Source organism: Diceros bicornis, chromosome 38 (assembly GCF_020826845.1).
Source record: "Diceros bicornis minor isolate mBicDic1 chromosome 38, mDicBic1.mat.cur, whole genome shotgun sequence".
NCBI lineage: Eukaryota > Metazoa > Chordata > Mammalia > Perissodactyla > Rhinocerotidae > Diceros > Diceros bicornis.
In genome coordinates, this window is record NC_080777.1 from 15187244 (window position 1) to 15204771 (window position 17528).

The 17528-nt window shown below is 35.7% G+C and overlaps 1 protein-coding gene across 1 annotated transcript in view; it reads right to left on the reverse strand.

Moving 5' to 3' along the window:
• SPATA17 (spermatogenesis associated 17) overlaps window positions 1-17528 on the reverse strand; it is a 202334-nt gene that overhangs the window by 161290 nt on the left and 23516 nt on the right. Inside the window, exon 5 of the mRNA XM_058533896.1 lies at window positions 9581-9631. Coding sequence (XP_058389879.1) covers window positions 9581-9631 — 51 coding nt within the window. The remainder of the gene's footprint in view (window positions 1-9580; window positions 9632-17528) is intronic.

Below are 17528 nucleotides of genomic sequence, written 5' to 3' on the forward strand. Positions count from 1 at the left end.
CTAATACAACTGAAGATATGCAAAACAGCTTGTAAGAACAATTAAATCAGAGACAATAATTCTAGAAAGTAAAACTAAGTGAAACAGCAAGCTAATGTAACAACATTATAGAATATGTCTATCCAAATATTTTTCAAATGACCTTATTTTAGAGATTAATTTTAAATGCAAAAAAAATGAATTTTTCTAAAATTATATACTCAATTTAGAAACTATCTCCCTCTAATTTGACCAAAATCATATTATGGCTGACAAAGAAAGAAAAGGAATTGATACAAACCACTTTCCTAATGAAAAAGGCTAATCAATTGGAATATATATACATATATAAATCATACATGCAAATAAGTGAATATTTTGCTGGCTTTTCTAATTTAATCATTACAGTATCATTCTGAAGTAGATATTATTATTAGCCTCATTTGATAGAAGACAAAATTGGTACTTAAAGAGGTTAAATAATTGCCTAAGGTCGTGTAGCTGGTTGGATAACTTCAAATGTTCCAGCCTACTTTTCTTGCATGCACAGTAATAATAGTATTAAAGAAGAAAACACTTGTAAACAAAAGTACTGACAGAAAATCTGTCATCAGCAACAGAAGTGACTCAGGAGGCATGAGAAAATATTAGGGTAGCAAATAGTGTTAAGGGAAGGACTACCTATCACATGAAAACATCATTAAATTCTAAATAAAATAAGATTAAATGTGCCAGAAAACATAAAAGATGCATGCTGTAGTACAGAGAAGGAAAGAGGAAGATGCTGATTTATGATTAGGTCACACCAGAGTGGTGAGTATACCCATTTTGAGAAAAGAAGCTGAAAGGACAAAAACTGAAATTGACTGAAAAATCTGTGCCCATAGATAGGGTACTAAAAGAAGCCAGTGACGTGGGCTCCTTCACTCCAAGCTGAGCAACTACTAGAAACAGCACCAACCACACTCACAGTCTACAACAGGTGTGCTCTCAGGAAATCGAACACCCTAACTCAATAGACATCTATCTGTCTCAAGGCAGGCCAAAATTCCTTTCCAAGGCAAATCCTTTTATTCACAATTGGGTACTAACGTGCATAATAAGTAAGTGATGGTTAAGGTAACAAATTAAAACTCATCCACGTGGGGGCCGGCTGCCCCCAGTGGCGCAAGCAGTTAAGTGCACACGCTGCGCTGCAGCGGCCCAGGGTTCGCCAGTTCAGATCCTGGGCGTGCACCGATGCACCGCTTGTCAAGCCATGCTGTGGCAGCATCCCATATAAAGTGGAGGAAGATGGGCACAGATGTTAGCCCAGGGCCAGTCTTCCTCAGAAAAAAGAGGAGGATTGGCATCAGATGTTAGCTCAGGGCTGATCTTCCTCACAAAAAAAAAAAAAAAAACTCATCCACGTGAAAGTATAATGAATCAATCTTCAAACGGCTTTGTTAGAGGTGAGTGATTACAAAGAGCTGGAAGACACTGGGCATTTGAGTGGGTGAAGATGTGGCCATCTAGAGATGTGAAGGGTCTAAAATTTATTGAGCTCCAGGAATGTGCCAGGTGTTATGCTAACTGCTTTAATTCTCATAATAACCTTGTGAATAGGGTACTATCTCTGTTAAAAAGGAAGAAACTGAAGTTAAATAACTTGATCAAGGTCACATAACCAGTAAAAGAGTAAATGGCAGGGTCAGGATACAAACCCAGCTATGTCTTAGTCCAAAGCCCAGGCTCTTTCCACTAAAACATCTTATGGATGTACTGAGAAAAAGAAAGAGTGTATGGATATGTTATAAAGAGAAAGGGTGCGTAGGAACAAGTGACATCTTGAATTTTGTCTAAATTCCCTGTTGATATCCCAGTGCTAGTTAATAAACTTTTAATTAGAAAAAAAAGTACTTTTAAGAGGCAAGATGACTTTTGATGACATTTCTACTTAATTTCAAGGTGAACGGGTTACCACTTCCAAAAAAAAAGGTAGTATTCATGTCCTTCAAAGTAATTAGCAAATTTCAGAAGTGATTGGTTTAAAACAATTATTGTCATTGATCAGCTCCGAACAGAAAATTTTAAACAAAGTCATTGTGTGCTCAGCAGATTACAGCTTGTTAACGGGCAAGTTCTAAATGACCTCTTAAGCTAGTCAAATCAATGATGCATATTCCTCATTAAGTAACATCAAAATGTAAGTGGTCTTATAAATAATGTTTATTTTAAGCACTAAAACAAATGGCAAAACCTCGATATATCAAAAGCCATCTGCTCATAGAAAAGACTTTCCCTCCATTCGGTTTACTTTTATTCTTCAAAATTCATAGTAATCTTAATGCTATCAAAACAGAAAAAATAATAACTTCTGACCTAAAATTAAAATGAAGACATAGAAAACAAATTCATTGATAATAACCTACCTAGTACTAATGCTCTAAATGTATATGAAATCATAGAAGTAGAACTCAGTTATTCATAATTATACTTTTATTTATTAGAATGCACAGCATTCCAGAAAATTATACAGTGAGCACAGAAAAGTGCGTCTACTAAATTTTGAAAAATAGGGTGTTTAAAATATAGTAATATCCAAGTTTTCATTCTAGGTGTCACTGCATTATAATGTCAAAAACATATATAGAGAGAGAGAGAGAGAGAAAGAAATCTTAACTAGATATTTTTAGCTAGGAGAAGATTCTAGATAATTGTTCCATATGCAGTTTCTTCTCTTTAATATTCCGTTTCCTCACTCTATCTGACTTTATACTTCCTTTCGACACAAGTGCATTTAATCACTTGACAATGATGTTGGTACTAGAAGTAGCAGGAGGGGAGAAGTAATATTCTTTTGCGTGTGATGGAACATTTAAATATCTGTCCATCATCAGGCAAAAGCTTGGGATTGTCTAGATGGCCCCTTTCCCTCTCAATCCTTAGGCTGACATTTTGGGATATCTTTTTCTGCATGAATAAGACTTTGTCTTACTTGTTTTGTATTCCTAGAATCTAACATAATGTCTAATATACAAGAGACTATCTTCAGTATCTGTTTCCTGAATTAATTTACCTATTAATCTGTATCTATCTAACCTTGGAGTCATTATTCTAAACATAAATACTTACTTCATAGTATTATAAATATGAAAATAGGATTATAAATAGTTCAAGAGCTTGAGATGGATCCTTTTATATCGGACACATATTTAACCATTTTTTAATTAAAGCCACCATCTAATCTTTACTCATATTTTTTATATTTTAGAACAAGTGGGAAAGAAAAGAAAATGGTTAATTGATGTTTCAAGTTAGATTAATTTTTGTAAATTAAAATTTTTATTATATAGATCCAGAGCTCTCAGAGGAAAAAGCCAATAAATTTATGGTTATTTTTTAAATTGGTTCTTTTAGTCTTGTGTTTCTCTTGTTGTTATAGTTTTTATTTTCCTTAAAGTGAGGGTTTCTATCTGAATAAAATGTTTGGGGGCACTAATTTCAAGTCAAATCATTTAAAACAACAGCAATAATAAAAGAGCAGTGAGACTCTGCAGGTTCCAGCAGGATATCACTAAGTAAGTATATGCGATTGATCAATAACATGTACAAGGTTTCCAGGGTAAAAGGAATTCTACCTGAAACAATCAATTACATCTGTAGTTCTTTAAAACTCTGTAAGCTTTAGATTATTACCATTTTTCTTTCCTAACAGATCTTTGAAATTGAGAGGAAAAAGTCAGATGGAATATATTTTTTAAGAGAGATGTCTAAGACACTACACATTAGGACTTCATGAAATTTGCATGCATATGATACTGCTCCAGCTGTCCTAGGACAGGCAAGCAAACAAGGACTCTAGATGTATGGAAATGTCCCAATGGAGGCTTTTCAAAGGCATTATAAAGAATAAACAACTCACAGCGAGTTTACCTTTGTTAATTTCCAAAGTCTGCACCAGATTATGTACCCTCCTTATATTTAGTTTATTGAAGACCAGTATATTCTAAGAGTTAATGTATAAAGAGAGGGGTCAGAAGTTGAAAATAGCAGTCCTGATAACATTTTTGTGGGGCTCCTAAAGTTTTAACAAAGTTAGAGTCCACTTTTCTTTTCTGTTAATGTTTCAGGGTCCAACACAGGCATGGTGGAGGTGCAAATACAACCAAATACAGACTTTTGGATCACAAAAATTGTGTGGTCTGCACCTTGGACTCCAAACTGAAAGAAATGACAGATTCTCTTTCACCGTTTGCTACATCCTACACAAAAATTCATTTAAAATTGTAGCAAGAAGGGTGTTTCCAATGGGGTTTGATGGATGACAAATCCCAATGCTAGCAATATCAACATGTGAAGGCCACAGCTTGAATATTCTTTGATAAGGTGAGATTTTTCATCCTAAACCATCCAATTCTGCCTACGAGGGGAAGCATGTGACACTGAATTGGGATGCCTCAACTTAGTCTTCTACTAATTATCACCAAATTTAGAATTCCCTGAGTAAAATGTACTACAAGTAAGGATGCTCATGAATTGTTAGGGCTGTGGGGTCAGTTTACCAAGAAAACCAGACTATGAGTAATAAAATTTCCCTAAGAGCTCAGTCCAGGTTCACATAGTTGTCCTCATCCAGATTTTTGAGAAAAAGAGAAGACTAGATGTAGAGGCAAGACAACAAGTGACTAGAAATAACAGGAATGTGGGTACCAGACCTCCTGGGTTCAATTCCTAACAATGTCATTTACTAGCTATGTGACCTCTGTTGATCTTGGGCAAGATACCCGTGCTTCCATTTCCTCATCTTTCAAAATGGAATCATAGTGATACCTACCTCAGAGAGTTGGTTGTGAGGATTACGGAGAAGACTTAAAATATTTAAAACACTTAGAATGGTACCTGGAGAATAGCAACCGCTATGCAATTGCTAACTCATAATTTACCAATGGTTCTGACATACCAAGATTTGGGAATTTGTGGTATTGCAATCTTTTTCTTGCCTGGCCTCAGAGACATAGCTCTCATTGGCAGTCAGTTTGACTAAGGTATGCTCAGGTATCTACCAGCTATATCCATTCACATTCAGGTAAAAAGTGTGAGAACCTGGAGCCATTCTATTGGAGAAATCTAAGCCTTAAAGACAAGGCTGAGGCTGATTGTATGTATTCCTGGTCTTGGGTTACTTTCTTCTTACAAATGGAAGAATTGTGTGTAAGTTATGTACCACTCCATACAAGAGGCTTCATCCTGGATGGGGTCAGCCAGTAAACAAAAGCCATAAGCAAGAGAGAGCACGAAATATTAAGAACCTTGAATCAAGGTGCTGGGAAAAAGGAACAAGTAATAGACCATAGGATGGATGAAATAATTCTACCAAACTGCACTATTTTTGCTACCTGGGGATATTTTTTAATGGGCTTCCTACACCTAAAGTAATTTCGCCTTCATCTTTACAGTATTGTTGGGAAGCTGACTCTCTAAGCCCAGTGTTTGGAGGGTCTGAGGTGACACTCCAGTGCTGAAGTATATGCTCACTAGCATCAGAAATGGAGGGTCAGTTCTACGCCAGGATGTAAGAAGATATACAATTGTACATCTAGACGGGACAGGGAGACAAATGAGTTGAGCAACTGAATCAGCTTATGACATTTGTATAAGATACTGCAAGCTATCAAAGAAAGAAAACTGCAAATAAAAGCTGGAGGCCAAATTTAAATAAGATCCACAATGGAGTACCCAAAGTGTCGGAGGAAAGGAGAACCCAAATCTAAAGTAAAATTGAAGATCAAAAGGCAATAAAGTGTCACACAGAGAAACAGGAGGAATAGGGCCCCAGGAGCTAAAATAAAAATTTACTGAGCAATTTATTGCCGTATTAATTGACTGTCACTGGCCTCGCAGCAAATCAGTAACAGTGGTTTTGTAAAGGCATACTGTGGGTTCTGATAGCAGCTTATATCATAGCAAGCCTCCTTCAAACTTGTACGTGTCATGGTCCTTTGGCAAAGTCCCAAAGCTCATGAGGTCTTCCATTCCCATGTGAACTGCACTGACCAAATATTACCTTACCATGTCCAGTTTATCCACACCACATAGCCTAATCAGGTAACAAAAAACATGCTTAAAGATCCCCCAGCAAAGGCTTAAATAATTTCCAACAAGGGCACTTAGGGACTTAAACAAAAAGTACTTAAAACAAACGACTTTTATTTTACTCCTTGTTTAGAAAAGAATGAGTCAACATTCATTGATTTATCCAGGGACATTTATTTAACCACCTACTATAAGTCAGGAACGGTAGATACAAACACTAAGAAGATAGGATCTGGGCCCCAAGGGACTTACAGTGTGTAGGGGGTGGATGTAAATTAGTAAGGATAATAAAATGTTACAGGTTCTATAACAGAAGTATGTCAATGATAAAATAGGGACATAAAAAGAGAGAGTGATCAATTCCACATGGGTAGGGGGATCGTAAAGTCTTTAGAGAAAAGGTGACCCTTTAAAAAATAAATGCATCAAATCAAGATATGAATATCTGTTACAGAAAAAAAATCACATACACATAATTTACTCTTCATTATAAAAGAGTAAGATCTATTTAGGAATGGACAGGCTGAAAATAATTTTTTTAAATGCCTGTCTTTTCAAAATCCCCCACTAGCCTCTTTGGCAATTGAATATAATTTACTTGTTATGCTAGGAGTCAACAGTCAAATATATAACTTGCGATTGGCGCAGTCCATGAGGGAAATTAAGACAAAAGTTTTTTCTTATCTATTGTATGTGAAGGTCCTATTCATGATTTGAGTACCTGTTTATCTGTCGGAATATTATTGGCCACATAGATTTTTGGTAGTTATCTGTTACTCTTAGAGGTTCTTCCTGGATACTCACAGACACCCATATTTAAATCATTTATAGGGTAGTTATTTTCCACAAAGTTACTTGGTAGCTTATGATCTGAAAAGAAAGAGTTGTAGGTAATAGAAGTAAAGCTTCAGCTACTGGTATCCAATTAGGGTTGTAATCTTCAGATGTGTACAACAAGATGCGTACGTGGACCACACAATAGTCTCTTCAGGCGCTCACCATAGTAGAGAGCAAAATTTTCAGAGCACCATCCTGCAAAAATCCACTTACAAATAGATTCAGTTCTGGTCTCTGTGATCAATCAAGGCTAAAAATTAACCTTTGTTAGGAAATCACTTAAGGCCTCTGTGCACCTGAGCCTCATTCCCAATTCCTCACCTTAGGAACATGAAGTACTTAGATTAACAAGCTAACTCATCTAAACCTCTGAAGGAAGCCTTTGAACTACTTTGTTAGAGAAGTGTTTCTATTATAAATTTTCCGTGGTAGTATTTACATACTCCACATAGTCTCACAAAAATTCCTGAGTGTCTTTAGCGGATCATTCCAGGCTCTAGGTAATGCTCAAGTCTTCCTTCCTCTCACTTTAATGCCCACTGCATTTCCACCCCTACTCGTCTCTCCTGGAATGTCAAATAAAAAACAACTCCTGATACAAATAAGGAGACTTTATTTGAAAGGATTATTTCCAGGGAGAGGGGGTGAGTGACTAGGGCAACGGGGAGAGCGCTTTGACGTGTGATTTGCAATCAGGCCAAGGATTAGGCAAAAGGAGTTTTTCTTTTATAGGAAGAGGTAAAAAGGCTAGAAAGAACCAGATGTGGAGAAGGGGGATGAAAGGATGGCAATAACTGAATAGCAGATCAGAGAAAGTTTTACCCTGAAGCCAGCCTGTTCTCAGGAGGGGGTGTTAAGGAATGCTATCTGCTGGCTAAAGTGCAGGGACCCAGGGAAAGGAGAGAAACTTTACCAAAGTTTTCGGTTAACAAATGTGTTTTTCCAATTGATGGATGGGGACAAGCAGTTCAGCTAATTGTTTGTGAGGTAAAGCACGGAAATTCAGGGAGGGTCTGTATGTGGCCCTGTCATAGGTAGAGAAGGGGGGCATCTGTGCCTCTTATCTAAGTCATATGGGGAAGAGTGGATTTTTGCAGAAAGCTGTTTCTGGAAGACAAAAGGGTGGGGGAATTTTTTAACTTTGTTGTTTTCCAGGATCATAGGACTCAAGGAAAGTTCAACATTATCCATTGACATTAATCAAAGATAAGTTGATTTTGGGCAATGCTATTAGGAAATGCAGTTCTTAGTATGATGTGGTAATAAGCCAAAAACTCTACCTTCCAAGTGGCTTGGATTGATGTGGGTTTCTTAGATATGTCTAGACTAGGTAAAAGGAATCTTAATAATTCAAGCCAGATCAGAATTCAATACGAAGATTTAGAGCTAAATAATAACAAGAGAATGCAATTTTCTAACCCCATCTTCTGTGCCTCTGTCTTCCCTTGGTGACCTATAAGGACAGCCAAGCCTTCGGTCATCAACTCTTTTAGGCTTTCAGTCATCTATTGCTTTTTACTTTGCAGATGCTTCTGACATGAGGTAAGCAGCAAAGAAAGAATCTAACAGTGTTTTAGGCTCAGAGGCTAAGTCTTTGGCAGAGATGTACAGAGAATCAAGATCTTCTCAATTCCCAGACTCGAGCCTTCCCATTATAAGAGGAAAACCAAATTGTTTTCCTATGTTACTATATTACTAAGAAAGGTAAATAGCCCACTGTAGCTGGAGTATCTGCCTCTGGCTGAGGAAAAGAAGCAAGAAGATCTCCTTCTGCCTCTTATTCTTTTCCTTAACCTACGGGAGAACAGAGATGTGGACAGATAGAAACTGGGTATTGTCCCTGGGCTCGGCTCCCAGCACACTCACTCCTGTGGAGGAAAGCACCCTTCCAAAAGCAGGATATGTAGTCAAACAATGCAAATCTACCTGCCATTGTTCAACACAGGACTTCCAGAAGGTATTTTACTACCTTGCTTCACCCAAAATAAAATCTATCATTAGCAGAAGTAAGAACTAACAGATTAATGAAAGAAAGTATAATAAGGCAACATAAGTTTTAAGGATATTAATGAAATTCATTTAATTTCTCCAATTATAATAGCTTAACAATTAAGCCATTACCATACTGTGTGAGACAAAAGAAATAATATTTTCGTTGTGCTCATTTCCAAAATCTGTGCAGAAATCAAGTTCAAGCATCCTAATCACTAAATTCACATTTCTACTGGGAAAATAACACATAAAAACGAAATAGAAATGATAGAAATAAAACTTCTAAGCTGGAAACTGACTTTATTACTGTTAAATAATATGAATAATTTCTAATTGATTTATATTGGGCAGGAATCTTATATTCCAGAATCTTGTTCATCTATTTATCACAATATTCTATATGACATATGGAAACTAATACATTGCTTCATTAATATTTACAGTCTTTTTCTAGTTATGGCTCAGAGATATTTAACATTCTAAAACATAAGCATTGATAATTACATGTTTTACATTTTACTCTAATTCTTAATACTGCCAAGATTATTTAGTATAACTTTTCAACTATGTACTCTTTTCTCTCTTTACCATTAGCATATCAATCAAATTTGCATTATTCTGGTTTGCTCATTTTATTAAAAGCAAATTCAGGGCACAATTGACTTTTCATTTGTTTAACAAGTGAAGAAATATTTACCCTGACAGCCATTGCATTGTAGAGATTCATCTTCATAGCATAATATGCTAACTGTGAATCAAGAAACAAAAAGATGGCATATATTTCAGTTACACAAAGACAGTGCAGCCTATTTTTACATATAAAAGATAAGAATCTTTATACATAATACATAATAAGAGTTCTAGGCTTAGAAAAATGAAATCAAACTTTGTATTGAAGAGATAGGCTTCCTAATACATAATTCAGGCTTAACCAGAAAAATCTATGGTAGTCAAACTAGGAGCTAATGGAGATATATGATCATAAAATGCTCTTCGCTGAGTTTGATAATCAATGGTGCTCTACTGAGGACAGAATAACAAAGCAGAAATATTCACAAGTGCTGGTGACACGTAGTATTGTATGATTTATTCACTGGGGTTCTTTTAGCCAAAACTCACAGAAACATAAAAGGAATTCATATTTCAAGACGTCTGGTTTAATGAAAAATTCAAAGAAATGCTGTCTTCAGTCGAAATCGTTCAAGGATACGGATGCAGTGATGGAGCAAAATTGTGCCTTCCAACCATCTGTACAAAATGTTATGTACCTAGACGCCTCCCGAGTAATCCTTGGGAATTTTGTTTCATTTAATATTCATTTTAAGACCATAAAATCATAAATACAATAATATCACATTACAGCGAATCTCCTCATACAGTGAAGACTTCCTCAAGTCTTGGTTTCTTTCTAGTAGAGACACATTTAGCCATTAATATACAAATCTCTGTTACAGTAAATAATCATTTCGCAACATGACTTATGTCAATGAAAATATTGCTTTAAATAAAGCTGCCACATCTGTTCTATCTTTTAATTAAAAATACAAAATTAACATAATTCCTGACAGTACAATAAACAGTAAAAGCAATGAAATACATATTTTTCCAACACAAAATACAACTCCATCCATTTTTATTCAGCCAAAATTCATTTGACTAATATAATCTGAGCCTAGGTAATAGGTGTCATGTTTCAGGCAAAAATCAGAGAAAAATGTCCCAACCTTTTATATCGGGGTTTTCTTCCCCGTGACAAATAGGAATTCATATCAAAGAGTTTCACTGTAATTAGTATTGTTTGAATTGCCTGGTCTGATCCAAAGCAAATTGTCTGTGGAGAGCAGAAGGGCTGGATTATTTATCAACAGTCTGAGCAATTAAGAAACAGTTGGCTGCAATATGTTATTCACAAACGAACACAATGATGTTACTTCATTTTAAATTCTCTTTCTTTGTCATAGCAAGCAAGGGATAATTCTTGGTATTTGAGGTGAATTGAAAATATTTACTTTAATATCATATTTCTTCAAGTTCTAGTGAGGCAGATATAACCATTAAATATTTTTATGCAGAAGAAACACATTGGAAATTATATATTTGAACAAGTTGGGGTTCCGAAAAAGATATGGTTTCTTATCTTTATCGTATTGCTGTTCAGGTAGCATTAATGTGTGTGTGTAAGCTTTTAAGACACAGATCTGAGTTCAATTCTTAATGTTGCTTTTACCAGCTGTGTGGCTTTGAACAAGTTACATAAATTCTCCCAGTCTTGATTTCCATCCTCACTAAATGGGACATTCCATACTTCATAGAGTTATTGTGAAGAGTAAAATGAGATAAAGTATTTAAGGTGCTTGGGACATAGTCGATGGTCATTACAAAAGGTATTATCAGTAGTTGTTACACATTTTGTTGCTAAAAGTACGTAATCTAACTGTAAGTAAAATTTCAAAATGTATACAAGGTTAAATTTTATTCTGAGAGATAGAGATAAAGCCTGAGAATTCTGAATTTTATAGTTAAAAGGTGGAAAAGCACTTTGATTCCACTGTATCATTCTCATGGGAACCACTAATTGATGTTACGTTTATTCTCAATTCTGTAGCCCAGATGCTTTTGAAGTACCAAAAATAATGTGAGAAAAATATTGCATGATTCCACTTATATGAGGTACCGGCAATAGTCAAATTCACAGAGACAGAAAGTAGAATAGCGGTTACCAGGGGCGAGGGGAAGGGGGGAGTTAATGTTTAATGGGTACAGAGTTTCCGTTTGAGATGATGGAAAAGTTTTGGAGATGGATGGTGGTGACAGTTGTATAACAATGTGAATGTATTTAATGCCACTGAACAGTACAGTTAAAAATGATTAAACTGGTAAATTTTTATGCTATGTATATTTTACAACAATTTTTAAAAACACTAAAAAATATCATTTGTGAATGTGAATTGTGCATCTCCATAAGCTATCTATGAGACAGATTTGGGTATTTTAAAATTTTGTAAAATTTCATCTGTCTTTGTATTTCCATTCTGAGCAATGATGATTATTTGTTATATTAATGTTTGTCCTTTTGGGTACCTGAATACTTGAAATATAACTCATACAAAAGTCTTTGTTCTTAATATCATTTTCCAGAATTCTGTTCTAAAAGTTTTTTTCACATTCCATGGAGTTGGATAACAAAGTATACTCTAGCTACTAAATATTAATAATACATCCAAGAATGACAAGCTATTGTGATTTCTCAACAGACAAAATTCTTAAAATTTTCCTATTTATTAATTTTCCATTTTATCATTAAGATACTAAGTCTACTTTAAAGGGGAAGACTAAAGATTGGGGGTGAAAATCAAGCATAAAAGGATAGTTTCATTGTAATGGAAATATGAGGCTCAATTATAGATATTCCCCAAATGTTTGTTGACTAAACAAAGGAAGGGAAAGACAGAGGGAGGGGGAGAGAGAAGAGAGGGAGAGAAGGATAAACAGAATTGATATGTTGCATTTAAAGCAGAGTAGGAAGAATTCCTGGGATGAAAAACAGCATTTGAACACGAAATCAACCATTTGTTAGCTGTATGGCCTTTGTCATGTCACCTAGCTCAATTTTTAGGTTTCTGAAATTTTTTTCTGGAGGATGCATTCCTTTTAAAGACATAGTTAATTTTCTGAGTAGTTAATATCCATGTGGACCTTTTGGACAGAGCAGTTATTCAGTGAGATTGGACCACGATTACTGATGGGAGCATGTTTCATATTTTAGTTTCTTTCTTTCTATTTTTCTATCAGGTGAATTACAGTGAGGGGAAAATACATGAGAACCACTCTCTTAGAGGTCAAGTGATAGTCAAAGCTTACCACAATCAGCTCCCAATTTTTTTTTCCAATTATCTCTCATCACTCCATTCCTTTAAACCTCAATCTGATCAAATTACTATTTTTTCTTCTCCAATTCCATGCTCATATTACTCCCCTTGTCTGAAATGTCTGACCATTCTGTTTTAGCTGTCTAAATCCTCTCTCTCTAGTTTTTCTTGCAAGCATTTACATGAGAAACGACCTTTTCTCCCCCACTCCAACTACCAGCCACTGGAAGAAGAAGCTGGCATCCTCCTAGCTCCAGTGGGTACTTTCAAACCATTTCAAAACAGTAGGAAGCACTCCTTTAAAAACAACCACCACCACCCCCCAAAAAACTTGACTATTTATTTATTATTATTATTATTATTATTATTATTATTATTATTATTTTGTGAGGAAGATCAGCCCTGAGCTAACATCGATGTCAATCCTCCTCTTTTTTTGCTGAGGGAGATTGACGCTGGGCTAACATCCGTGCCCATCTTCCTCTACTTTATATATGGAACACTGCCCCGGCATGGCTTTGACAACCAGTGCGTGGCTGTGCCCCCGGGATCCGAATCTGCAAACCCCAGGCCACCGAAGTGGAGCACGCGCACTTAACAGCTTGAGCCACTGGGCAGGCCCCAAAACTTTACTTTTTAATTTGAAGTTTTTCACATTTATCACTCTCTATCCCTTTTTGGTGTTGTCATCCATCCTCAGGTCTCCAAGTTATACAGTCCTCTTTCCCTCTTCCTCCCTGCCTCTCCCTGATCTGCTCCAATCATATGCTCTAAAGATTCTGACACCAAGCTAAAGATCTTACTCTTCATCACAACTCCTGCCATTATCTTGATACTTACAAATTCATGTAGACAACACATTCAATTACATCATCTCACAACTGCCTGCCTTTCTCAGTCCCAATGGCCTCCACTGCAGTTTAGCCTTATATTCCCATAGCCATGTTCCAGACCTCCTGAATTAGAAATGTTCCTCCTCTTAAATCTTAAACTCAGATTGCAAATTCCTCTCCTTAAAGCCCTGTTGGCTTAATTTCTAGTAAAGGCTCTTCTACCTAATTTAGACAGATCTAGTACAGATATTTCCTTTTCCTGAGTTTTAAGTTCCTTCTTCACAAATTTTTATATACCATGGCTACATGGTATTTTGCTACATGAAAATACCATAAATTATTTAATTTTCATTGTTGACCATTTAGGTTGGAAATGAAGAAAAGACGAGTTTCAAGGAGAAAAATGGTCAATCATTTTCAAAAGCAGAACATTTAAAGTAACATATATTTATAATAATTTGGAGAAATACACCTATATACACTTGAGTGATACACCTATATAAACAGATCAACTAGCTTTATTTGCTAGACTGGGCAATACAGAGGAAATACTTGCATTAAAGTGATGACAATGGAACTTCGAGAAGCCATGTCCATATGGATAACAGATCTGATGAGCCTGAGTCTTTGTTGTTTTCCACATCACTGCCATCCTCATTTCAAAATTTTGAGTATAATCATTAAAATGATTTATTATTCAATAATCATGAGTATTTTGTGCATATGCTTTGCCTTGTTTGCTGGCAACTGATACCAATCTGGTCATTATCAACAGCTGATTTTTAAAATAATCTTTCTTTCTCAACAAAAAACATTAAAAGCCAATTATATTATTTCTCACAGTTCCTTATTAGCATAATCTTTAGAAGCAGGTGAACCGAATCTAAATTCATTACACAATTATAATGAAAATATGTTAATAAATTTTTGAATTAATTTTAGTAAGTCAGAGTCTTAAGTTATCCAGCCTTTGCTATTTATGCAAAATGAAAGACTCAAAGGGAAAACATATATTATGTTTGAGTTTTCTGCTCTGACACTGAAGGGTGATAAATATTGCCCTCTTAACTTATGACTTATTCGGAAGTCTTACAAAGAAATTTATAAAAAGAGTTGGGCATTTTCTCATCTATAAAAGGAACATTTATTCATCTAACAAAGAGAAATAAAAATGTTTGTAGAAGCAACCATGTCAATATCACCAGTCTTGAAAATAGTGACCGATATTTTATATATTTTTACTATCCATTAAAAAAAAAGCCTGCTGGTATTTATCATGACAAGATATAATGGGATTTGATTGTAGATGGCATCCCCTTGTCCCATTTAAATTTAATAAAATTTCTTTCCATTGTTACTCTTTCAAATACTAATCAAATAAGAAAACTTTGTAAGAAATAGTAAAATAATAAGCAGTGTATAAATATCATAAGCCTTGATTTTCGGCAATAAAGGAAATTATTTTTATAATTTAAGAATAATCTATTTTTAATCATAATTATCTTTATGAATTAAATGGTTCTAACATAAGCTATTAATACATTTTAACAAAAAGTTTTAATTAAATTCTGTTAATCTGGATGCCATACATGTTATTCACTGAACGATCTCAATTTAAAAACATAACATGGAGCTGTTTAGGACTAGAGTTATATACATTTTTTTCTCGATAACGCATACAGAATTAATCACGTATATTAGCGTAGCGTTTATACTTCACTGCTCTCAGAGTATGGTGATAAAAAACAGTATATTTGGTATTAAACATAATGTAAACTATGGAATGGTAAAATATGAAAAAGAAAAGGAAATTTAAAAGGATAACAAGATGTATACAGCTGTTCTGTATAGGTTATATTGATGAATTCACAAAACCCCAAGTGGTAGTGCTCCCAAAGAGGCAGATGAAAGAGTGTTTCAACATTTTTCTGGTATTATCACCTACAGGAATGACTATTTTCACTTCACCATTTATGAAATAAAGCAGGGAAAGGTAGGACAAGCTACATAGAACATTATACAGTTGAAAACAAGAAGGGTCCTGAGACAGTAGGACCATTTGAGCATCCAACGGGAAAAGCAGGTTGCAGGAAAATTATAACAAGGTATGAAATGCACGTGCACTGAGCACACACATCAGGTGACCATAAAAAAGAAGAATAAATAATAATAAAAAAGAAGAATCAGAGCACATTTTCACTAACAGGAAAAGATTTTTAAGACTGTGAATCAATGGTCTTGGACCCCTAAGATGGATAAATTTGGGTTACATTGCCAGTTAGAGAGGCACGAAAGTCAGCAGGAAGGCCAGAAATGGAGTTTGAAAATAAAAATAAACAGAAACAATAGTCATCCAGGAAGTAAGACAGAGTCAAATCACAAAAGAAAATTGGAATGGCTCTATGACTGTAGGTCAATGAGGGCACTGTATCAGAGAATGCATGAATGACACTTTAGGACTGGATAAGCTAGTTGGTGTCACTGCAATAATTATTTAAAAGCTATATAGAAATATTCTGCTATAGTAGAATTTTGAGAAAGGCTGTCTAAAAATAAAGAACCTATCTAAAGTGATCCGTAGGACTTCTGTCTTTTCACAGTTCACCTTCTGTTTGACCTTTGCCACGTTTGAGACTATTGACAATTCCAAGTTTTATATCAGTTTTCTTCTCTGGTTCTTGTGATATTGTGTCTCTGCTTTTCTATTTATTATCTACCTATAATTCCCTTTCCTCTGCCTAAATCCTACCTAATGCATTCCACAAGCCTCAATACTCGGCCCTCTGTTCTCCTGTTCAGATACTTTTTCCATCAGGTAGAAAATCCCATCATCTCGTAATGAGGCTCTAAAACCTTTATCTCCAGCTCTGCCTTTTAATCTAAGCTCCCATTCAATAGTTCACTTTAATAAGCATTTGTTGAGTGCTAATTACGATGTTCCAGACACTCTGCTGAGAGACAGCAAAATCTCCTTACAAGGCATCACCACATGGAGGTGTCCTAACATCACCACAGACTCAAAAAGCTCCAAACATCTTTTTGTAAGCTTCACTGAATGCCCCATTCAGAATGTTTCTTATAAGCATCCACGCTTCTGTTATCATTATAACCATTAATCGGCTGTGCTGAGATAAAGACGTAGCTATCTTGGTAGCTTACAAAACAAAAAGTTGATTTCTCACTCACATTACATGTGGGCTAAGGTTCCCTGCAGCTATGCTCTACAGTCTCTTCATCTTAGCCCCAAGGCTGAAGGAGCCGCCCAAGACTGAGGTGTGCCATTCTTGTGCCAGATGGGAAGAGAAAGAAGGCCTATTAAAGCTTCACCTTGGGTGGGGCATATGTCCTATCTGCTCATAACACACGGCCTAGCCAATATTAATGGGATGGGGATGAATCATTCTTTTGTTTTAGTTTTTTGAGGAAGATTGGCCCTGAGCTAATGTCTGTTGCCAATCTTCTTCTTTTTGCTGAAGAAGATTGACCCTGAGCTAACATTCATGCCCATGCTCCTCTATTTTTTGTATGTGGGATGCTGTCACAGCATGGCTTGATGAGTGGTGCATAGGTCCGTACCCAGGATTCGAACCTGAGAACTCACCAAAGCGGAGCTTGTGAATTTAACCACTACGCCACCTGGCCAGCCCCTGAATCATTCTTTGGTGAGGAGAGGGATAGGATAATTTCGGCACATATTGATATTAATCACCAGCCACATTGACTATAGCCAAGTCTTCCAACTTACATCCCTGTGAATCCTTCATTAATCCTGTTAGCAAAAATTTCTGCAGGCTTTCTATGTGACATTTACTGGGATACATTTGGGATATAATAAATAGAGCAAACATTGCCATTCAGGAGCTCCCAGTCAAATGAGAGCTGTAAATAAAGAAATGCATCAGAGTGATGCAAACCCCTACACAAACAGGGCAGTGGAAAGGCA